The sequence below is a fragment of the Simochromis diagramma genome, unplaced genomic scaffold, assembly GCF_900408965.1.
Source record: "Simochromis diagramma unplaced genomic scaffold, fSimDia1.1 OVJJ01000596.1, whole genome shotgun sequence".
NCBI classification, from domain to species: Eukaryota; Metazoa; Chordata; class Actinopteri; order Cichliformes; family Cichlidae; genus Simochromis; species Simochromis diagramma.
This window is the reverse complement of record NW_024387245.1, coordinates 20,438,901-20,463,904: the sequence shown is the minus strand read 5'-3', so window position 1 is coordinate 20,463,904 and position 25,004 is coordinate 20,438,901. Positions and strand designations below refer to the sequence as shown.

The 25,004-nt window shown below is 37.7% G+C and overlaps 1 protein-coding gene across 6 annotated transcripts in view; it reads left to right on the top strand.

The window, feature by feature from the left end:
- The window catches only part of whrna (whirlin a), a 196,697-nt gene extending 175,537 nt beyond the window's left edge, over nt 1-21,160 (top strand). For 2 of the 6 annotated variants that reach the window (XM_040053559.1, XM_040053558.1), the window contains 3 exons: nt 1,214-1,383; nt 6,469-6,591; nt 11,777-14,662. In XM_040053559.1, coding sequence (XP_039909493.1) covers nt 1,214-1,383; nt 6,469-6,591; nt 11,777-11,959 — 476 coding nt within the window. In that variant the 3' untranslated portion in view covers nt 11,960-14,662. Of the gene's footprint in view, nt 1-1,213; nt 1,384-2,382; nt 5,279-6,468; nt 6,592-11,776; nt 14,663-20,417 lie in introns of those variants that run through there. The other 4 variants (XM_040053563.1, XM_040053562.1, XM_040053560.1 and 1 more) reach the window with 3 other exon arrangements.
- Nucleotides 21,161-25,004: the final 3,844 nt, after the last annotated feature.

Sequence of the window (25,004 nt, the reverse complement as noted above, 5' to 3'; positions counted from 1 at the left end):
AGATGCAAATCTAAAAATGATCCTCAAAGCTTTTCAAAAGTTTTTACTTTGCCTTTTAATATGAGGAAGTTTTTTTTTCTAGCTGAGGGGTTTGATATCATTTGTTTTACCCAGTCATATTTAGCTTTGTGGTTGAAGACCGTGATTTACTAAAATAAACATTTCGTCTTTAGTCTGAATTTAAACTGGCATTTGAGACTATACCTTCATTGAAAAAGTGTTTACTCAGGTCACAGGGAAACGCACCCAAAGCAGTTACCCCCTGCTGACCATTAGGGAGAATGCAGGTTTAAAGCCTCTCAGTTTTCAGACCTGAAAGAGAGCAGTCTTTTATATACAGTCTATGAACCAAACAATTAAATAAATCGAGGATGAAGTTTGTTTGTTTTTAAAATAATTTGATACATATGGTTACAGATTTGTTTTAAAATTAATCTGTTAACAATTCAGTTTAAGTGACTGGGTATTTATCTATAAAATATTCCAAAATAAAATGAAAAATTATTTGCACGAATTAATCGGTTCCAATACATGGAGCTGATAATTTAAGCACTACAGACAAACTCAAATTAAAAGATTGTGCTTTGCATTTAGGGATAATATTTAATGTCTTGGGATTTCCTAACCCTGTGTGATCTAATCTAACATCTATGAATTAAACGACTGATGCATCATTCACATGGGCGGTTTGCTGCAATTGTAATCCTTTCAGTCAGTTGGATCCTGGTCAGCAGGTTATGAAACTGTGCTTTGGATACAGAATTGACAGAATTAAACGTGCTGAAGTTTGAACACATTTACTGATACTGTTCAAATTCTCAGATTTGCTAATTATTATTAAATATGCAGTGTCAGATATAAAGGAGGGTGAAAAATGTTCGGTGTATAATCTTTCTAAATATGTGTTTGCTTGGGCTTAATGAGCTTAATTGAGCAAATACCCAGAAGATTGGAAATTACTCATACTGTATGCAAACATCACTAATCTAAACAAGCTTTTAATGTGGCATCAAATAAGATGATTTTCCAAAAGACATCAAAAAATAGGTTTTTTTGCTTAATAACATCTTTACCTAAAAAACTTCCCTTTATTTGATACCATGTTCTACTTCAGTGAGCTATATACACACTTTGAATTTTAATGGTTTAGAGGTCAAAAAAATGCATGCTATGTTTAGATTCCCTGACTTAATGTGTGCCTGCTTCCCCTCAGGTGGCACCCTGTCTCAGCTGTCAGACAGTGGCCAAACCCTCAGTGAGGACAGCGGGGTGGACATAGCTGAGTCAGGACACGTCAGGAAAGAAAGTAGCTCCCATTCCTCACGCACACACCTCCCCCGAGACACCCAGGAGGGAGGCGGGGGGGACAACCCCTCCAAACCGGTGAGGGGGGTTCTTCAGTGCAGCTCAAAGCTAAACATGCATGGAAGATTGAATTAACGCTTAAACTTCAGGAAATTAGACATGTATAATTTAGCCATGAGTGCTCTTGTATTTCTCTCTTTGTGAGGACCAGATTATGGTTTAAGAATGACATTCGCGAGTCGTTTTCACACTTGCACCTCAGACATTATCAAAGGCACATTCTCACTAGTGGAATTACTCTGTGCAGTTTGGTCAAGGTAAATCATGCAAGAGCAACTACTCATTATGCCGAGGAGCTAGAGGCAAATCCACCAGACTAGTACCTCCACTATTCATACATTGTCCTGATTAAACAACAGCTAATGTGTGATACAACTCCATGGGACAATTTCATTCTTCAAGCACCTCTATCCTACAAAAGTGTTGCAACAGTCCTGTGCTGCTATTCATTCAAGGCTTTATTAAATGGCCACATTTAGAAATTAAAGGGCATTTTTGGACTTTTAAGGTCACATTTCAATATTAAATAACATTTCTCCAAGGTGGGGATGTTCTTGGACAACAGCTGTTTTGGAAATCTGAAAAATACCTTTTTTTAAACTGTGGGTCTTTTTTAGAAGCAGTTTTGAAAGCTATATCTTTGGTATTTTAAACTCAAGGGCATTTTTGGTAACCTTGTGGGAAAGTAAAGACATTTTTTTGAAAATAAATATGAAAAGTGGACAGATTTTCTTGGATCCTCACTTCATCAAAGGGCTCAGGTTCAGGGGAAATGGGTCAGAACTGTATTCGGCTTGTAGTTAAGGATTTATGTGTTAAGAAATGAATGTCCGTCCAAGGACAGAGTGGGTCCTCACAAGCAGAGAAGTACAAGTGTGTGTGTGTGTGTGTGTGTGTGTGTGTGTGTGTGTGTGTGTGTGTGTGTGTGTGTATGCACTTAATTGCTAATCCTCCTCGAGAGTCTGTTCTTAATCCTAACCTTGATCTTTTCTCTCCTCCCTCTGTTTGCTCATGCAGATTGTTTCCTTTGTCTCACTCATTTGTTTATTTCTTACCCATGTCATTCATCGAGTCACATGCTCCATCATTTGTTTAATCACTGACTGCGCTGTAGCCTAATGAAATTCACAAATCCCTCTCTGGTTCTTAATGATTGATGGAAGGAATAACAAGCAAGGATGGGAGTAGTCTGATTGTTTATGGAGAGAGAGCTGATAAATTCAGCATCCAAAGAGATTGTGTAACATAAAAAAAGCTGCTTTTTTACTACCAAGAAGCAAAAATGTTTTCTTCTGCTTGTTCCTGAGTGTCAGGCAAGTGGTTGCAGAAAAGAGTGGAGTTATGTGCTCATAAAATCTTGCCCTTAATAAACTTAAGGAAGGCATTTTTAAGTCTTCTCATCTTTATGTCAAACAAAAGACAGCAGAAAGCAGAACTGTGGGGCAGTTACCTGAGTAAGTATATAAGTATGGCTTGAATTCATTCAAGAAAATAGAGTAAACCACTGATCACATAACTGGATATTTCTCTCTTGCCAGTTTTAAAATGCTGAAACATGTTTTTGTGGGTCTTCCGTTCATGTTCTAAGATAGATGAGTATCTGATGTTGTCCTGGGTAATAGCATTCACAACTTCCTTTCATTGGCACCAAGCAATAATATTCTCTGGGCTATTGAAGTATGTCAGTGGTGTAGGGAATTGTTTTGCTTAAGGTTTTCACTAAGAAGCTCTAGATTGTCATTGTCTCCAAGTTCCAGCATGCTACTGCATAAAAGAGAGAGTTGATTAATGGATGTCCCACATCCATCTCTTCCAAACCACATCCCTACTACACACTCCTTTATGTCAGAAAGGTCACTCATAGACTGGTTTTCTTAATCCAAGAGTAAAACAAACAGGTTTTGATAAAGGTTTTGGAAAAAGACGTGTTGGATCCAAAATATGAGACGGACAAAAGGAACAAAGTGAGAGATAGAATGTCAAGCATTTAAAGGGCTAGATATTTTACTCTGGAGGTGATGTAGCCCTCACTTACGCAAGGCTAAAATGAGTATGGATGATTATATAAGCATATCTCTTAGTCCTCAGTCACACAGGCCTGTAAGCAACCCTTTGGCCACCTGTTTTAGCTGGTCTTCGGTCAAATCTGTACTACCTGACTGGTTGGCAAGTGGTTGCTGGAGATTGCTAACTGGTGCTGTGTGAAATCCAAAAGGAAACATCCTTGTGATTGTGTTGGTTGCCTGCAAACATTCGTTTGCATGAAAGAAGCCAACATGCCTGCAAACACTCGTATAATCCAAATCAGAAATGGAGCACATTGACCTCCAAAGTAAAATGTATGTCTTACTGCTGAAACCAACACATTTCAAAAGGCACAACTTTTACTTTGAAGCCTACTGATGTTCATTTCCAGTTTGTACTGCACTCTTCACAGTTTCACTTTTTCTTAGCAAGCAGTTGGTGAGTGTTTGCAGACAATGCAGGACCTTCAGTGCAAATTACAGGCAACAATAAGGATCTGCTAGCAACCAAAGGAATTGTAAGGAGGTTTTGAATCCACCATCATAAACCAGTTTGCAACCAATTTCACCTTGCAACCGCAATATCCATCTACCAGTCACTAACCAGTCAGGGATTACTCGTTTTTCCCTAGTGACTGATGGTTTCCAAGGAGTTACTGACTGGTCTCAAGGTTTTTGTGACTTGGGCTTTTGTAGCCAATTTCACATCAACTGCTGGCAGCTAATTGGGGAACACTCACTTTTCCTTTTATGACCAATTGCCAGTTGATTGCCAGGAATATGTATGGCACTATACAAGCCTCCTAAAAACAAGCTCAGGAGAAAAATAGTAACTCCATGTAGCAGTGGAGTGTGGTTTAGAGACTGCAGGTGGAGTATTTCCCATTAAGTTGATGCAGTTACAAATGGTAATTGATTAGTATCTTACTTATTCTGCAGCTGGATGCTGGAACTTGGCGTTTGAGACAAAGGAATCACAGCGGACAGAAGTCTGTGTTCCTGTGTTATTGTAGTGAAGTTGAGTGGACTTTACCCACCGGGTAAGTGTCATTGCACAGAGTGTGTTTGGCAGATCTGAATAGACGTTTGGTGATGGCATGAACTAGTCTCTGCCTCTTCTGTGTGCTGAGGGGAACTCATGAGTCGGTGAGGCTATAGTAGCTGAGAGGTTACACTCCTGTATGCAGGTATTTACTGCCACTCCAACAATATAAGTATGCACACACAAATTTAACAAATGTTTGTGAAGCTTAACAGGCAAGGGAACAAAGCAGCCACAACACCCATAAGAATTTCTGCTTATTGAGAGCTTTGGCTATACATGCTGTCGCAGGGAACACACTCAAAGTTGAATTCTGAATTCTGATTGTCAAATTCAACTCAAACCTTTTGACAGTTTGGGGGCGGAAACCAAGGGAGTAATTGAGCCTCTTATGAGCCATCACAAGGCACTGACACGCACATCTCAGTGACTGACGGCTTCGGTTAACTGTGTTAAACTAAGTTACACTGTGGCAGCAGTGTGGGTGTCATTTTAAGTTGTAAATTATAAACAGTTCCTTTTGAATGTACTGACAACTATCACGGGACAACTTTGGTTCAGAAGAAATCTAAGAAATGGGCGGTTGTTCTGGCAAGTTCTGAAGTCCCTACTCAGCCATTTTGCATGAGTCTATTTATAGTATAATATCTAATAATCTAATGTTCTACTGTCTAATAGCCATGATTATAAATATATTAGCAACTGTAGCTGTTAAACCACAGCCAGTACAACCCATCAGGGCCTTGTAAGGCTATACTGGTGTTTTTATAAGTTATGTTTGACTTTATGACTTTCTGTGTCGTTTCTGGGATGCTTAGGACTCAAATTGCACTGCTGGAAATAGTTTATTTTGATGCATATGCTATTTTTTTTGCAAATTTGCATTATAATACTTATTTTCGTTTTTCCTGCAGTATGTAAAAATTGGTGAATTTCAAAAATAAAACTATGAAGACGCTCAAAATAAATTTCCTGTGGTGGGAAACTATTTTGTGCAACTTTTTTGTATTTACAGTTTTGAGGGATAAGCCTCTTAAATTTCTCTAACTAGAAATATATGTTAAAAAAACCAAAACGATTTTCAATTTTTTTGTAGTTATTTTTTGCAATTTATGTAATTACTATGCACTTAATGCATACATATATTACAGTTTGGGCTATAATGGTTGTATTGGTGTACAGCAACTTGAAATGCTCCCAAAAATGGCGCTACAGCATGTAAAAATATAATATAAGCTCTGGCGGACTTGGTTCTATGGTAGGTCTTAAAGGGTTAATAACGTAACCCTTTCCTTACTACTAAAAAAAACGAGCTGTTGTAGTTTTTATTTTAGTTCTTGGCAGAAAGTGTAGCTTGTTAAACCTTTGTTTTATTTCTGATTCAACCTCTCTGTCTCCTTTTTTTTTTTCTTAAAGCACTTTTATTGTTGATTCCTTGGATCCTCTGGGAGTTTATCAGGGATCCAGGCCCAAGTCCTCTTATAACAGAAATAATGGCTCGGTTAACAGGTTTTCAGGATGTCTGAAGTATTCAGTAATCCAGTGATTGTTGTAGTACACTCAAGCCCAAAGCACATTGGAACTTTTAATAGTTAATGTTTTTTAAATCATACATGTTATACAACTTAACCACTACACTGAATCCCTTTAACTCACACTGATCTTGGAACCTGGACATAAAAACCCAAAAACATGTTTCAGATTCATTTATAAAGGAAATAAACACCTATAAATGGAAGGAAACTGTACAAGACCCAGCATAAACATGACTACATCATGGAAATGGAAATTAAATGTGTTTTATTTTGTCCTCTGACTTGTGAAGGTGTTAAATTGATTGCTCATTCAGAATAAACAAGGGAAACCATTAGGAAGGTCTATGCTCATTGTTGCTCCATTAAAATAGCCAAACATACAGTATAGTACAGTGCAACCCATGCAAATTGCAACAAATCGAAGGCAGATTATCTTATAAAGTTATGAATGTATTTATAAATATGCCTTTCATTTCGTGTTCCTCACTCTCCCTTATTTCAGCCAGGGCTTTTGGAGCCTACCGCTACACTAGTGAGGGTGGCAAAGACTGCCAGCACCCTGGGTATTGCCATTGAAGGTGGAGCCAACACTCGCCAGCCGCTGCCACGAATTGTGACAATACAGGTAAGTCAGGAAGAACATAAAATAACATTGAAAGTTGGACCTCTTATGCTCATTTCCAGTGTATCACTAGTAGAGTAGCTTTCCATGATTAACAATTCAAAATAACGCATATTTATCTTAAACTGGACTTCACTTACTTATACTGATTGGTTATGATTTATGTGCCTGTAAAACAAAATTCATAGTTTGAGGAGCCAGCAAAGGTTGCTTGGTTATCTGACTAGGATGCCTCCTGGGTGCCTTCAGGGCAAAGTGTTCTGACCATATCCAATCGAGAGGAGGCCACGTGGTAAATCAAGGACACACTGGAAAGATTATGTCTCTCAGCTAGCCTAGGAACGGCTAAGGGGTTGATAGATGGATATTTGATGTACACAGTGCTGTCACTCCAATACGTTTTCCACCTGAATGGAGGAACCATATATATGTGGGACTTCCAGACTCACAACCAGAGCTTCAGTGAGATGACCATATTAGGCTACCCCCTCATATACTGAACCAAGAGTAGAATAATCTTTAATAGGCGTTTAAAATGAACAGTCACCATAATAACACTGCTAAATTCAGTTCTCTGCTTACTCTGCTAACATGCAGTATTTTCATGAGTATTGTCCTTGCGTGGTTGAGCTGTGTTTTCTTTATCTTTGAAACACTTTGGATTTTCTGTAATAGTGCCACGTACACACCTTCCAGCTGGGATCTTGTGTTCTTTAAGGCTTCATAAGGATTCACACAGCAGCTGAACTCACACTGAGATTTCTGCTAATTTTGTCGTCATTGGGGCTCTACAGAGATGATTACAACATTAATGGCCTACATGTATAAGCCCTAGCTGTCTGGAGATTTTGGTAATTACTTTGTCGGGATGAGGCACTTGGTTGTGTGTGTGTGTGTGTGTGTGTGTGTGTGTGTGTTAAAGGGTAAAGGCAAAGGGCAGAAACAGCAAATTACACAGCACCTTTTTATCTAAAAGGTAGAAGTCATAGGCTCATTTCAAATATTTAATGTTCAGTTTAATGCTGCGGCTAAATAGAGTTGCAATTATATTTCCCGCAAAGACTTTTTCATTTATAGCATATCTGTCATATTTTAAAAACACTCAAAATTCTGAGCTCCCAGCTATGCGGAGTGACAGAAAAATTCTGAAAGCTTTGCTTGAAATGGCAGGTTAGTCACCTCTAAAGAAAGGTATTACTTGTGGCTGTGAATGCATATATCTGTCTGCCATGATAATTTGCAAGCCAACAAATCTTGCTCTAGTTCAGGACTATATGCAACGCTAATCATTTTCTAAACACAGATAATGAGACAGTTACAATTTTAATATCAGTGCTAGGAGCAGCTACAGACTCCAGTCTACTCTCCAGTCAAAGCTGTCTCTCAGCCTCCCACTCCACAGAGGTGGTGATTGAAATAAAAAAAAAGGTGGCTGATTGCAAAGGAAGGGATAAAAGGATTGGAAATCAGCACATTCAAAATCAAAAGCAGACTGGAAGAAAGGACAGCAAGTGTGAGTAAAGGACACAAAAAAGTGAGAGCAGTGTTAATAAGGAGAAGAAGGATGAGGAGGATTTGTACAGATGATAAACTGGAGGTTTGGTGGGTAGATCCTGTATTTGGGTATTTGTGTGGGTGTTTCAAAAGTGATTGTTAGGAGGGTTGCAAAGGGATTTGAAGCACTAGTAGCTGTGCTAGTGCTACAAATCTCCCAGACAAGTATTCTCTACTCTTCAAATGTCTTGCTCTCGCTTTTCTTATGTCTTATGTTCCTTTTTTGTGTTTTCCTCAAAGAAGAACAAAGTTTTGTTTCACATTCATCTCTTTGGTTATTGTACAATCCTCAATAGAAGTTTCATGTGCATTCATTCAGTGAGAGAAAAAAAGACACCAGGTCCTTAATAAACAGGAAAATCTCAGATAGCACTTGTTTTGCTTGAATGGATTTTTCTGCATCATGCATCATCGGGCGTTGTGTTGGTCCATCGTAGGCTCCTGAAGCTCAGCTTATCAGGAGAGCTCTCGTATTAAAGAGATAAACAGTACAAGTCTTATTTTTTATGCATTTTTGCTTGGCTCAAATATTAAACTAAGCTTTCGAAAGAAATGAGCAAGTGGTGTCTTATCACTTTTCAAGACGGCCAGCACTGCAGCTGTTTTGTACTTCCATTCAGCCGCCACTCTGATATGCAAGCCAGCAGGCCTTCAGCCCCGGATGGTCTGTGATATCGAAGGTTTCATAAGCACAGAGAGCAAGGAAGTTCAACTTAAAAGATGCAACCACTCAAAAGGTTTGACCCCAAACTATTTCTTTTTAACCTCAGACACTTCTCCAAGAGAGTAATAAACATGAAAAAGTGCCTCATTGCAGTGGCTAATAGCAAAGGAAGTAGGTGCTTTTTCTTGCATGGGGAGCCCCAGTGGAGCCATTGGACACAAGGTTAGAGCTCATTTCATGAGAGAAGTTTAACTCAGCTAAAGATAAGTTAAATTATTCATGCAAATCAATTTTTAAAATCAAGTCGAAGTTATTTCTGAAACTCTAATTAGCACATTTTCAGCACAGTGGTTCACTGGGGTTATTACCTTTAAGACAAAACCACAAGCTTTATGATACCATTGCTACATCCCTGAACAATAATGCTATATAGCTTCACAGTTATTTACAGACATTAATAATAAGGCAGCCTTAAGGTCACTTGTAACAAAAGAGAAAGGAGACTTTCCACATGCTCAGGTTTCAAGGTGGAAAAGAAGGCTGTGAAAAGTTTGCTCTGTCACCCGGGGAATGCTAACTCGATGTTATTAGGCCCTTGAGCAAGGCACACAACCTCAGTACTTCTCACAGTCAGGACCAAGCATCAGAATGATAAACTTGCTCTGGAAATAAAAATAAAAAAATGTTTTTAGCTTTCCACTTGGCATCCACCTCACCCAGGGGGAAAAATGCAGGCATCACATCAGAGCAGGTACCCTGTACAATGGACACTCTCTGCAGTATTGAAAGTAAACACTGTGGAGTCATAATACGGCAAACCTCTGGCTTATGTGTTTCGTATCTCTCTGGGCACCGGGGCTGTCATCTTAGGTCACTTCAATCACAAATACAGAGGATGAAGTGACAACAAAAACACTGCTGCTGGCTGGCCTTTCCACTTGTTATCAGTCCCCATCACCGCTCATTGAAGCGACAGCTCTTTATCACAGCCATCTTCACATTATGATGACCAAGTGCTCCCCTAACACTGAGTAATTGTTGTAGCTTAAATAACCAACATGATGATGCAGCCCTTGTCTGGAAAGAAATATTGATGTTTTTAGCTCTCATAGTCACATATAATGAGGTCACCTAGCAGGGTCACAGGAAGAAAGACATACAACTGGTGTTTTTTTGTTGTTTTTCTTTAAGATGAAAACTATTTTCAAAATGCATCCTGTTATGTTTGGCTTTAAAGAATTATTTTTGGATTTTGATGCTCTGCAATCATTTTGTTATAGTGAGGTAATAAGCTGGTGACAAAAAGGTAATCATGTACAGCAGAACAGTCTTTACCTAAACTCAGATAAAGTGAATAACAGCACTCCCTGACTGCACCAGCCTCTCCAACAATTCATAATGTAGAAGCTCCTCAGAAAGTCCAAGGCATTTATCTGACATCTGAACTGCTATTTTAATCAAACACCTGCAAAATGAACAAGTTTCATCAGTGGTCCCAAACAATCCATTGACAGTATCCCAGTGATAGATACCACATATCCTGAGTCCATTTGCCAGCAAGCTCAGGTGTGTTAGCTGGCACAAGATGAAGCTACACAGTATTAGACAGGTCGTTCTAATATTCTGGCTATCAAATATGTAAAAGAGTAGAAATGTGTCAAAAACAGAAAATAATAGCCAGGAATGCGATGAAGCAAAGCTATTTAGTATAGTGGTGAAATAATTTCATAATAATGTGGATACATACTAACAATTATATTAATCTGTGAAGTTGGATTTGGTTATAAATAAATAAAAAATGAAGGTATAAATTTATAAACTGAATATTATAATTATGCCCTTTATCCTCTCATATTCCCAACTTACCTATTGTTAAAACCAAGCTACTATTGCTTTATTACTAGACTGAGATTCTTCAGTGCACCTAATAGCTGACTGCATGACACTGGAAGCTGATATTTTTTTGACAAAACATGCACTAAACAGTAACAGGGACAGTTTGTAGAGACAATAGATCATAAAACAAAGACCATGAAATCATGTCATGTCTTGTGCATGCAGAGTGTTTTATACATTTGTATTAATATTTTTATAATATTTTCAACTTTTTTTGATAGAAAAACATCTTAATGCCTGTATTTTATATGATTGGGTGTGTTTATGCTGATTAAATACTTTTTCTCATATTTATGCTGCCTTATTTACATTTTATTTGGTACCGAAACAATTTAAATGACTTTGGTGTAAGTGAACGACAGTAATTATCATCAACTCTAGGAAGCTTTTTAAACCTGGTAAAGTAAGTGGTAAAGTAATCCTGTTTGGCAGGTTAGAAACAAATATATTCTGGCTGGCTGAAAAGTAAAGCCAGTTTAAATCACTTTCATAAACTCTGACCATATAACAAGCAAATAAATGTTGCTTTTTGGAATAGACTTGAATCTGAAGCTTTTGTGTGGCTTAATTATCTAAAATAATGCCTTTTCTATTCATATTTATTAAATATTTTACATATATAACCTCATGTATAATTTGACTTGACTTATTATTAGTCATTATGGAGATTTAAAGCCCAATTTCAAGATTATGTCTCTGTCATTCTTTTTTTTTTAGAAGTTAAAATTCATATAAATAACACTTTCAGACTGCAAGGCTTGTCCAAGGCTGCCTATTCTGCATTTGCTGGCAAATATCATTCACAGAAATATTATCCAGGAGGAAAAAGAAGAGTATTCACAGTGCAGCTTCAGGTCCAGAAAATTCAGAGACAAAAATTTAACAAATTTATTCCTGAATTTTATTTTACCATTATTACCTTAGAGGAATTTCTGTTCTCCTTGACTCTTTTAAGAACAAATATATTAGTACAAGTGTTTCCCACAAGAGGCCGATTTATTTTGGATGTAATCATGGCGGGTTTTAAATAAGATCTCCCTAAAATTCCCCTCTTTCTCTGTCTGTCTCTCTCAGAGGGGTGGTTCAGCTCATAACTGCGGCCAGCTGAAGGTGGGACAGATTATACTGGAGGTAAACGGGGTTTCCCTGAGGGGCCGCGAGCACAGGGACGCAGCGCGCCTCATCGCCGAGGCCTTCAAGACCAAAGACAGAGACTACGTAGACTTCTTGGTGACTGAGTTCAATGTGGCACTATAGCTGAGTGGAAGAGGAGGGAGTACGATGACGAAGGTAGCACCAACAGAAGAGGACTTCAAAGGGGTGATGATGCAGAAATATTCAAGTATTCTATTGATTTATATGGCACAACTCTTGGATAAACCTAAACAAACCACCAACTGATCTGAGCCTTTCTCGGAAAACCCACTCTTGAATTTACAAGGCATTACTTTCACCGTGGACTTTGTCCAGGATTCTCCTCAACTTGTTACCTCCCCACTGTGAGACATTATGCGCTAAAGTGGAAAACCTGTACCTTTTGTGTTAAATCGTGTGGATTTCTGGAACTTCTCATAACACTCCCATGTCTCATGCTAACTTTATTTTACTTACTTTCTGCTTTTAACTGAGACAATTGCACATCTAAGATAAACTGATTGCTTGGCTTTACAAGTTTGGATTTGTATATGTAAAAATGGACAAATGTAGATACAGATGCATATATAATGTACACATAAAAGTACTCCTATAGAATTAAAAAAGAACCTGTAACCTCTGTCGCATCATCTATATATCTAAATATATCTGAAATATGGTGATGATTTCAGGACAATACATGAATCCACAAGTGTTACCAGAGTAACGGTGACCATCAGCAAAATACCATCCTTTCACAAAGAGGAAATGGGGGGGGGGGGGGTTTCTTGTCATACTGACAAAAATAGAAATAAAATACTGATATTTGTTTACTCCGACATAAACTCTGACTTTGCACTTACACACCTCTCTTTATATCTGTGTTTAAAACTCTGCCTTCACATTAGGACGGCCAAATTGGAAAATATTATCCATCCACAGTACGATATGCAAAAACGGGATTCTGCATCATATTCAAAACCTCTGTGGAGGACTTCTACTGTGTTTTATTATATCCAATATCATAATTTAATTGGTATGTTTTTCTCTCCTGAATTAGGTTATTATAGTGACTTGAGTGGAGCTCATAAATGCTACTTGTTAACCGGGTGAACAGTAGTAGTGTTTACTGCTCAAGGGCCAATAAAAATCACAAACAGCTGGTGTATCAGCCAAAACAACATTACTATCTAGAGCTGTCAGCCAATAATTAGACATTTTTTCATCATTGCACGATGGAAAAATGTTAGTTGTGATGTGTTTAGAGTCTGATATGACTCTAAACACATCACAATTATATTTGGACATAACAGCAGCAGTGTTGGTTGCACTGCTGTAGGAGTGAGCCAAGGGTGCCTGCTGCTTAACGTTTGATTACTCCCAACATTTAAAACTGATTTAATCCTAATTATTTTTAAATGCACTTTTTCATAGACCAATGACTGTGACAATTATGTTGTTTATCTTTGACTCCTTCACAATAAAAGTCGCTCTTTGTTTCACCTTTTTAATGGTGTTAGCATCTGAAAGAGAAAATGTTCACTTTGCCTTAGGAGTAATTTACATCAGCGAGATGATCATTACTTAATATGAATATGAATCAAAGCCGCCCTACGGATTAACACAGCCTGTAAAATTGCAAATACATACTTTAGATTTTTAAACAAATGTGTCAGATTCCAGCTTTAAAGACTATAGCGTTGCTACAGTTTATCTACACACTCATAAATCAGACCTTACTTCTGCAAGTAACAAAATAAAAATACCTCATTATTGCAAGTATCTGTACATTACTTCAGTATTTATTTTCACGTTCTACTCTTTACCTTTTCGGAGCAGGGTTGTTACGTGAGGTTTAAGACATTTGAGGGGAGTATTTCCTGTCACTGTGCGTCTTCAAACATCAAACTGCCTTGAACCTATTTGGGTTGAACAATAACATATAAATGGCAATCCATGTGGGGTATCCAGAGAGGCAATTCTGGTGCAGAGATCATCAGCATACACACAAACTGCACCACTAATTCACTCAGAGATGGAGAAAGATGGAGAAAAGACAGGATGGGAGAAGAAGAAAGAAATTATTATTATAAGGTGACATTTGATAGGCTGGAAATTTAAAATGTCCATTTAATGTCCTTATTTATTTTAGAGTTGTTGTTTTATTAACAGATATACATGATTTGTTGCTCAGTTTATGTCTCTTTTTTTCATATTAGTGTAGGGTAGTAGTTTACACATTTTCCTAACAGCAAAAGATCCCCATTTGATTCTGGGAGGAAACACCAATCCCTTGAGGGTAGCGTCAGGAAGCATCCTGCATCTGCCAGAAAGAAATCTGCCAAATCAAGCATGTAGAGCTACCCGCTGTGGTGACCCCTTGCCACAAATTGAGGTGTACAAACGTTTTGTTACTCAGAGGTTGCGTGAAAGGCAGTTTAGTGCAGGTTACAGTGGTTAGTTGAAATACTTTGTTCGTCTGTTGCAGAGTAGGCTGTGGTCTTCACGGTCAGTGTGAGGTTGAGATGATTAGCAGATATCACATTAAATTTAAGTTGAATTACACTTTCGTATTAGCTTTATTCTAATATAAAGGTGTGTATGAGATGGAAATCAGCCGTGATAGCTCATTGAGCTTTGGTTTATAACTTGTTGAAGGCAGTTGGCTAAATCCACGAGCAGCAGCCGCTGATCGCAGCCTGTATACTAAATCTACTGGACCACACAATGGAAATGGTTGCTAAGTGACTATTTCCCCATGCTGCACCCACACCTGCTGAATCCCACTTTAACTCTAGACTATACAAATGTTTCTGTTTAGGTGCAGAAACAGTCACCTATCTACATTTGTTAGTTTGTAGTACTGTAGCTACTTTTTTAAAATTCCCATTACTTTTGTCTCCTTTGTCTATATCGCAGAATTAGAATAGAAGCCAGAATGAAGTTTGCATTTCCTTGTTTTGTTTTAATAACGAGCTTCAGCTTTTCCACTTTTACTTGAGTAAAAAAGTTGAATCAGTACTTCAGCTTTTATCAGAGTACCTTTTAACACAAGGATCTGTACTTGTGACAAATGTGTGCACCTTTGCCATCTCTGCCTGCAAAAGGATTCTGGAGCTCCCCGTTTATGTTCCCAAAACTCTGAATCAAAGATATGTTTTTCAGATTTGGCTAGCTTAGTGTGGAGGTATTCTCAAAGATCATGAAATCCCCTCTCGGATTGCTCAGTTTTTCTTCTGCTTTCCCCCCCACTGAATAACAATTGATGATTTTATTTCATAATTTCAGAGTTATAATTATTTTCACCCAGGGGGGCCTTGCTGAAGCCATGGTCGGTGCAGTAATTATTCCCAAGGAGGGAGTAATGGGACATTTAGAGGACGACACTGCCAAAGATTTCTGTAACGCTCCTTTGCACTTGTGGTTGGATGCACAGTCACATTTTATCCATTTATAGAAAAGCAATTAGGAGATAAGCAATGACATAGAGTGAGAGACGGAGTGAGAGAGAATGACAATGAGGGAGTGACTGAAGTAACAAATGAGATGCACTTGTTGTTGTGGAGATGCTCTGCTTCCTCACAGGAAGAGTGCAAGCGTGGGGAGGATGTACAGCAAACATCCTGCATGTGTCACTCTAGAGACTCACATTAGGCTGCAGGTAGAAACTTGGAGTGATTACAGTAATTAATCCAAGTGCTCTGTGTGTGAACGTGGGATCGTTAAGCGTTTTATGCAAGTGGTGTGTGTCTGCCTGCAGATACCGCATGAAATTATGGAAACAAGAACATTTTGAAAACAAAGAGACAGCAAATAAAGACACATGTAAGCGCCATCAAGGGAGCTGTTGGACGAGACACAAACAGGGGAGCCGGAGTCTGGTAGTCCGGGCTTTTTAGAAGAATGCCAACAGTGCAGCTCTGTGAGAAATGGCTGTCAAAGATGCCCGATTCATTCTGGACACAAACGGAGAATAGAGAGCATTGTGTTCATGCTTTGATTTTACAACATATCCTTGTGTGACGGTAAAATGTCAACCTTCAATGAATCATCATAAAAAAAATATTTGTTTTAATCTCATATCTTCATCCACTATGTTTGTACTTGTAAATATGACACCAATATATATTATGGGGCAAAAAATAAGAGGCTAAAGTCTGATTAAATTCTTGGACTGCCTGAAGATCCTTTTTTGTTGTGACAATAAAACTTCAAACATTAGCTGATCTCTATTTTTATGCTTTACCTATCTGTTTTTTTTAAAGCCTTATTAAAAATGCACTTTTCAAGAAGATTGGTCCTAAGAAAATCCACTAGATATAAAGCTATTTTTCCTCAGAACTCCTCAAGAAGCTACAGTTCTTACATTTGCTCCGAAGAGAATCATTCTGAGTAAAGTTTTAATCCATCTAAACATATCTCTCATTTTAGCTCTGGTGTAGTCTACATCAATTTCTTTATCTCTGTCTGGCTGTGAAGCTGCTATATGTCCCTTTTCTTTTCTTTTCTTTTTTGGATTGTTTATACCAGCTCATCTTTAGATATCCTGCAGTAAAAAAAAAGTCTTAATGAGGGCCATTACTGTATTACCAAATACAGAATTATTATTGCATTGTGTTGCCATAATAAAATAGAACTGAGTATGGGGAGTTATTGTTTTCTAAAAAAGACAGTGACAAAAATATGACCGTTTTCATATGTCATATGTTTTCTTTAATAATAAAAAGCTTTATGCTGATACTAAAACTGATTAGCTGGTAGTTTATTTTTTTGTTTTTTTAAATGTCCCAAGATCTTGAATCTCTAATGATGAAAAATGTATCCCATGGCTTTACAAAGCTGCTCACAAAGATGAAACAACAAGTTGTTGTTGTTTTTTTTAAAGAAACTGGAGGGAAGTAAAAATAACTAGAGCTTTGTGAGAGTTCTGAGATCAGTCGGGGGCAAAATAAACACAAACAGACTTGGTCAGAGTATATGCATGGATGTGGTTTCACTGCTTGGGCGTGTGGAATGAATAAACCAAATGCTCAGTGTCAATCATACAAAAAAGAAAAACCTGGCTTCTCAGTAAATGTGGTTTTCAAATTAAATGAGCTAAAACAAGACACACAAAGGTGATATCACTACAGATTTACTTGAAATTATATTTCTGCAACCCTTCATTTTCTAACCATTTGTGTTTAGATGTACCTTGGGATAGCTGTAATAAGATACAGGTTGAGGTGGATGAACACATCCTAGAGGATGTGTATTATATTAAAGTTCATGACAGTATAATTAGAAAAAGACTAAAAAAGTATAACTTCTATGGAAGGGTTTCCAAGAGAAAGCATATTCCCTTTATGAAAAGCATTGTAGCAGAGCTTAGATTTGCAAAGTTACATCTAAGCAAATCACAAGAACAATGTCCTTTGAACAGACAAGAATAAAATAGAGATGTTTGGCCATAATTCACATCACAACGATCCCAAGATTGCCAGCAAATCTACACAAGACGTCTAATTACATTGATGGAAAAGATAACACAGATGCAAATACATTACCTTAAAAATATAAAGCTGCGATTGCACTTTTCTTGTATAGACACATCTTTTCTATGAGACAGGATTGTCTGTACCCAAGTCATCTGAAGCATTGTTAAGATAAAATGATAAAACTTTGGCTTTAAACTGAAGCACGTTTGCCAAAAACAAACTTGAGTAAGTGGATCTCTAGCAATAATCCAAACTTGGCTGGTAGGAAATCTATCAACCATTCATCTGCTCATTTGAAAATATGTCAAACTGGGCAACTTAGTTTATTTTGTACTCACATAACATCTTTTACATTCAGACTTTTTAACTATGACTCTTCAACAGTTAAAGCTTTGACAGTTACACGCATGTTTTTGGAAATGCTTGATGAAAACTTAGTGAGCTACTACAGTGTGTTAAGATGTGGCATCTGAGGGAAATGTGGAAAAGCTCTTTAAGATTGTTCAGGCTTTAGAGTGTGTCCATTAATCCACCAAGTTCGTCTGAGTACATCCTAACTTAATTTGGATAAAAGCTAAGTATAAATATTTGAAAATAGATGTATAAAGAAAGAATGTACTGTAGAAAGTGCAATGAAATACAGGGTATTTGTCCTTTTTGTGTCATCATACACTCCAAAAATAAATAAATAAATAAAATAAAATAAATCTGTGCCCTCTCTTAAGATGTTGGAACCTGTAAACCACAAAAATAAATTAAATATTTTACTGGACAGTTTCACCCAGGCAATTAAAATCTCAAAAGAAGGCGTCTCCTTCATGTATTTGATCTCTAACAGTTTGTATCTAGCTCTGCTGTATTAAGTCTAACCTGCACAGTTGAGGCACTTTACAGGATCTTTTAGAAGTTTTCCAAATTATCTTGGAAATCTTTCCATTGGCCAATGGAAGGATTGATTTCCTGTGTTCTTTTCCAATAATAGATCCAAGTGAATAAATGAGACTGCATTTAAACCTTACCCACCCAGAAAAAAAGCAGTACTTAATGTTTTCTCCAGGCAAAACTGTTTTATTGTTTTATTTGCTTTTTTGCATTTAGTAGAACATCTTTAACCCTAATCAAGGTCCTAATTCTGTAAAATGTTTTTACAGGACCTTTTATGTAGTCCTTAAAAACCAAGTATATCCTTACTGCTTCCCTAGAAATAAAGAATATAAGCCATATAAGCCAGGTGCTGCTGATCAAATGCCTAAACTGATAATCAGCAAGTGTGACTGCCTCTAATAGAAAGAACACTTTGGAAATTTGCCAGTCTGGAGTATTCGGGAGTGTGTTAGCACAGTGCTATAATCATCACAGGGGTGGATGCCTCAGTAAATTCACGTCCAGTGTCAAATATACAAAAAAACAAAAACAAAACAAAAGAGCTGCACCTCAAACTCTGTAGGCCTTTAGAAAAAGACTGACCAAGTATGACTATGAAAAGAACATGGTAGCATGCTTAGGTTTGCAAACTTGCATCTGATCAAACCACAAGACTGCAGTGGTCCAGTCAAAGTCCAGATCTCAATAGCTGTGCATGAACAAATGCGCACAAACCCCAAACAACAGAAGCAACATTGTAAAGAGGAGTGGGCCAAAATTCCTCCATCATGACGTGAGACACTGATAAAGTCACACAGAAAACGAGTCCTACAAGGTTAAATTTATTGAATTCCAAACCATATTGGCATAAACAGTATAAGCTTGATATCTGCACAGTTTTGTTAATTTATTTTTGATGATTTCAGGGATGGTTTGATTGTTGGAGTTTTCTCTGTATTATTTGGGCGTCTTTACCTTTACTATAAAGCACCTTTGTGGGGACCGCTGTTGTGATTCACCCCTGTATAAATAAAATTGAGTTAATATACCACCATCTGCATACAGAAACACCTTCACTGACAGCAGTAGCCTGATGTACAAAAGACCTAACCTAAACATATCTCCTTCTTTGGTCCTGTGTGTTCATTTAAAGAAGGTTGTGGAAGAGTTTTTACCAAATCAACCCTGTCATGATATAAATGGTAAATAGGCTGGTACGTATATAGGACGTCTAGTATAAGTCTCATTCATCCAATCACACACACACACACGCAGCACTTTTCTAGCACTCTCACGAACCCTCATATGGATGCATCAGGGGAAACTAAGTTCTATCTTAGTTTTATCAACTAAGATCTATTCACAGCCCAACATAAACTGAAAAAGACAAGCTGCATCAGTGTGAATGTGTGCAAGTGACTGATTGTGTGTGAATGACTATGAGGTAGGTTAGAGATGGAAACAGCCTATTGTGGAAGTAGTTGCAGACATAAAGATGACTCATACCATCAGAGAGAGGACGAAAGAGGGAAAAGAAAAGGCCACAAATTTAATAGCAAATATTAAAAATAGTAAATCTGTCTGGTAACAATGACATACAATAGCTCTAATGATGTAGAATTTGCCTAGATCTGCTCTCTTAAGTCTATATAACTAAACTACAGAGTATTTGCTTTCCTCCTAAGGGATTATCTGATTTTACAAGAATTTTAGAAGAACATCATTACCATAAAATACCCACTGCCTAACCTTTTTCATGTTTTCCTACAAAAGCCTCTTGAATTTAAAGGTTTTAAAGGATAAAAAGAAAAAAGCCAACGATTTGTCCATTTCTCACTTGCTGTTGGCTGTTGCACTTTAATAGCTGTCTAGCTTTTTATCTCAAAGATATAGTTCTAGAAAAGTACATCTTTGAGACACACATATAAATTTATATATATATATATATATATATATATATATATATATATATATATATATATATATAAATTTTGATATAATTTTAGAATATGCAAGTATTGTATATGTTTTTTACTGAACTGCAGTAAATAATATGGTTTTAAAAATTGTTGTGTGATTTCTAATGTGATCTTGTTTAGCAGCCAAAATTATATTAAACAAACGTTTAAACCATATTTTAAGTGCAAGATCTGAACATTTTTCATGACTTAACCCCCATGTGTTATACAGGTGTCAGCAGCAGCTCGACCTTCTCTTTAATATTCTGTTTGATATTAAAGGGCCATCCAGGAGGAAGCGATGATGGAGAGAAATGATGGCAGCAGATGACAGCACCATTAATCAGAAGTCGAGACTGAAAGGTGCTGGCCTTGGCTCCGACATGAAACTCCAGAGCTCACGCGCTGACTTGCTGCTTATGGTGTGGCTATGCGCAACACTACACCCCTCTCCTCTCCTCTGCAAATGTCAGACTCATATCGTTGCCAGCACCACCTGTTGACTTTATTGATAATGTTTATTTGTTTCAGTGAGTGTGCCTCTGGCTTTATTAGCTGCACAAGTGGATTTTGTTGGTGTTCACTTTCTCTTCCTGCTCTTCAGCTGCATCTTTTTGTTTCCCAGTCAGCCCAGCTTTTTACCTGCTCCCTGCATGTTAATGAGAAGTGTTTGACCTGCTCTTTACACAGAAAGTGTGTTTAATTTTTCAATTAAGATAACTGAACAAAACCTGTCAACCTGTGCGCTTTTATTTTGAGGTGGGAGACATTACTGGTTTACATCAATGGGAGGTATAAGTGGGGACAGTTGCAACAGTCAAAACCCTCGAAGCAAATTCTAATTTAGACTCGTCTCGATAATCAGGTAGACAGCAGGTACTCTCGAAAACATATCAAACTGATCAGGAAAGTGCTGCTCATAGGGGACTGAGCTACTGGTCGGGTTTTTTGCTCTAATATTTTAGGGTCTTTTTTGAATTAGCCATATATAAATAAATTAAAATTGAACCGAACTAAAAACTCTTTGGTTAACTTAAAAGTATTTTTTAAATTAGTTTTATGTTTTAATATTGTCCTCTATATGAATTTATCCAATATAACTTCTATCTATTGCCATTTTACTGACTTCTAAGGAACACCGTTACTGTAGCTTGTGTCAGACTTGTTGTGCCCACTAGGGCCAAGTGTTTTGTTATGGGTAATAGGGTGGGAATGGCTGGGATCACTATGCAGCTATGTCCAAATGCCACTACGTGTTTATGTCATTTCCTATAATGAACACAACAGGTAAATATACACTCACAGGGCACTTTGTTAGGTACACCCATCCAAGTGCTCCTAAACTCAAACAGCTAACCAACCAATCGCATGGAAGTACCTCAGTGGACTGAGTAGTAGTACCACACATGTGGAAATGGTCAAGATGACCTGCTGAAGTTCAAACCAATCCAGTGAATAGCAGTTGGTGAAAATGTCAAGTTTTCAGAGGTCAGGGGTGAATTGCTAAAATGCTTTAAGCTCATGGTAAGGCAAAAGTAACTTTAAAAAAACCACTCGTTACAATCAAGGTATGCATAAGAGCATCTCTGAATGTGCATCATGTTGAACTTTGAAGAAAATGAGCTCCAGCAGCAGAAGACCATACCGAGTCCCACTCCCTTCAGCTAACAACAGGAAACCGAGGCTACAGTTCACAAGATCTCACCAAACAATAGAAGACTGAAAGACTTTCACCTGGTTTCATGGTTCTTGACTTCTGCTGTGACATTCAGATCATAATCTCAGAATTTGGTGTAAACAACACAGAAGTGACCTGCCTCGCATCAATGATTCAGGCTGGTGGTGGTGGTGTAATCCATGAAGGGTATTTTCTTAGTACATTTTGGGCCTTTTAATACCAACCGAGCATTTTTTTTAAACACCACTGGTCACCTGAATATTGTTGCTGACCGTTCACCCCTTGTGATCACAGTGTACCCATCTACTAATGACAGTTCCCAGCAGGATAATTTACCATCTCACATACTGGGTTCTTGACCATGACAGTGAGTTCATTGTGCTCAGATGACCTCTACACTCACAGATCTCAGTCCTACAGAGCAATCCTGTCGATGTCCAGCCAACTAATCTGCAGCAACTGTGTGATGCTATCAAATCAATATGCCTGAGGAGTGCTACCAGCACCTGTTGGGAGTACATTATAACACAAAGAGAAGCTAATGATGAACAAAATTAAACAAAATGACTTGTTGCATCTGTTGGGTTACGTGACAAAATTTGCCCTTTTAGACTTTAACGGGGTTTTTTTTTTCCAAAAACACAGGTTTATAATTCACATGCACTGCAGATGTGATAAAATCTGTTGTGAAAGAACAACAAAGCAGAAAAAAGGAGCACAAATCACACATATTTCCTTTTTTTCCCACTCTCACTAAATTATAGAGACTGAATAGAATCTGCACACTGACTATTCTACACGTAAAGAAGAGTTAATAACTGCTATTCAGTAAATACGACCAAAGATAATAATGCTGTAATATGACTGGAGGCCTACAGCTAAATAATACTACATATTGAAAAAGAGTACATGCTTTTGAAATACTGTGAAATGTGGTCTATTTTGCAGCTTGTCCTTAAGGCTGGGGTTGACTGCAGCATCTACATTTTCTTGTTTAAACTATTTCAAATGATCTTAAACATTTTCTTCATACAATTTGCTCTGTGGCTGTTTCATGAAGTTTTAGCTTGGTCCTTTAGTTTTGATAAAAGGAAAGTTGTAGAGTGTCTATAACTTTAAAGCAAGGGTTTTAAAGTGGTAACTGACAAAATTGGCTAAAGACCATTTCCAGTTTAATGTGAAAGAACCTCTCTGGGCTGCCTGAAGCCTTGGCCTGAACTCAGTCTGAAACATGGATGAATGGAACATTGACTCTGTGAAACAGGCCACATCACTCAACATGAGGGCCGGGCAGCACTCGTGCTCGTGTTGCTTTGAGACAGCTTAGCAGGCCGCTTCTGCTTCGTTCTGCGTGCTCGAAATAAATGCTCATGATTTTCGAAATGCTCAACGCAACAATTCCCTTGCTTTGGGTTATTTGCTTTTCTACATTTTTTTGTGTGTCCAATAGATGTTGAGAAACTTATTAAGTCTCCATTGTTGAGTACACAATCTGTGTGCAGCTCTGAGAGTTCAAGGACAGAAGCAGAAGAAAAAAATCAATCTAAACTAGCCTTAAAAATATGTTTTTGTGGCGTCATAAAATTGTTTTTTCACATTAACTCTGTTTAGCACCGTTCCCTTGACCCTCAAGTTAAGAGCCAAATTTGCATTTCTGATAATATGCACACAATCCTCCGATTTACTACTGTTACTGTTTTTGTAACAGCAGTATTACTGTTTTTGATGGTCTTCCTTTCCAAAGCAAAGATATAAAAGCAGCAAGAAAATGCAGTTATCTGTAATACACAAGCCTCTCTCAAGTTCAACAATACATTCATTTGAATATTAATTTGAAAAATCATAAAGAGGTCACAAAGCCAGCAGCACTTGCAGCAAGTAAAACAACTTTATTGTTGGACCAAAGCATTTATTGGCTTTGCTGAAGTCGCACTGGAAGCAGGTGAACCCCTTCTTCAGTTAAAAAACCATGGCTTTTATTTTGCTATTGGAACATCCTCTATTAAATTGTATTTGTAAACTGCTCACCTTTTTAGTGTTGTGTGAAAGCATGAGTATCCTGTTCGAGCAAGTGCTGCACAAATAGCAGAGCCCATCCTCAGCAAGCCGCAAATCCAATTCTGTCTCCAGCTGAGACTCATGAGAGCTTCGATAGCTCTGTTTAAGCTACTGATAATATAAATCTGGTAAATGATGTTACATCATAGTTTTGTTTTTCTTTTTTCTTGTAGGGGCAAAAATGTCAGTTAAATAAAGTGACCAATTTTTTATACTAAAAATAAAAAATGCCATGCACTCATACTTCCCAGAGTTATTGAGATATTTCCTGCTATTTCATTTGTCATTGTAACATCTGCATATTTCAATGATGAACTGTAATCAGAACACATCCCCTTGAGCATTGTGAAACTGTAATGGTAATACAAATTCCTAGAAGATGAAAGATATTCAGCTACAACATGCCTGCTTCTAAGAAAGATTATGATTGAAAGTCCTCATGTCACCAGCTTGTGTGTCTGCCGTCAGATCTCAAAAGACGATTATAAGGTAGTGACTTGGTTTTGTTTGGTATATTTAACTTTTTTGTTATCTGAAAAAAAACCTCTTAAATGTATTTTCCTGGAAACAGGAAACATACAGGTAATCTCTCCTGGCAGCTGGCAATTCTGTGCCAGGGACCACATAAAGCTCTGCCATTGTGCACCCTCTATTAAAGCCAGAAAGCAATCTACCACAGTTTGTCTTTTGTTGCTGCTCCTTACCAAAGGGGATTATGGCTTTCCTTTTAAAAATAAAAGGTTTGTATTCAACAGATAATGTCAGAAGATATGAGATGGCTGGTCAATGTCAGTTTAATGGTCAAATGTCTTTCTGTTTCTCTCGGTTTAGATCCTACAGAGAAGTCACTCTTATACATACAAACACCATGGGGAGAATTTTTATGCATGTTCTGATATACAGTACACTCTTTTGTCTTATATATGCAGACACCTTAAAATGACACCTCTGGCTTTCTTGCCTTCTTTACAGCCATCCATCCACTGAAGCCGTTTCTGATGAGCCTTCAGCTAACAGTAGATGGATCAACTGAAGGGCTAGATGCATCTCACAGATTCTGTGTCAGATCTATCTATTCTCTGCTGCTCATCCTTATCAGGGTCGCAGGGGTAGCTCCCATAGGACTGGTGCAG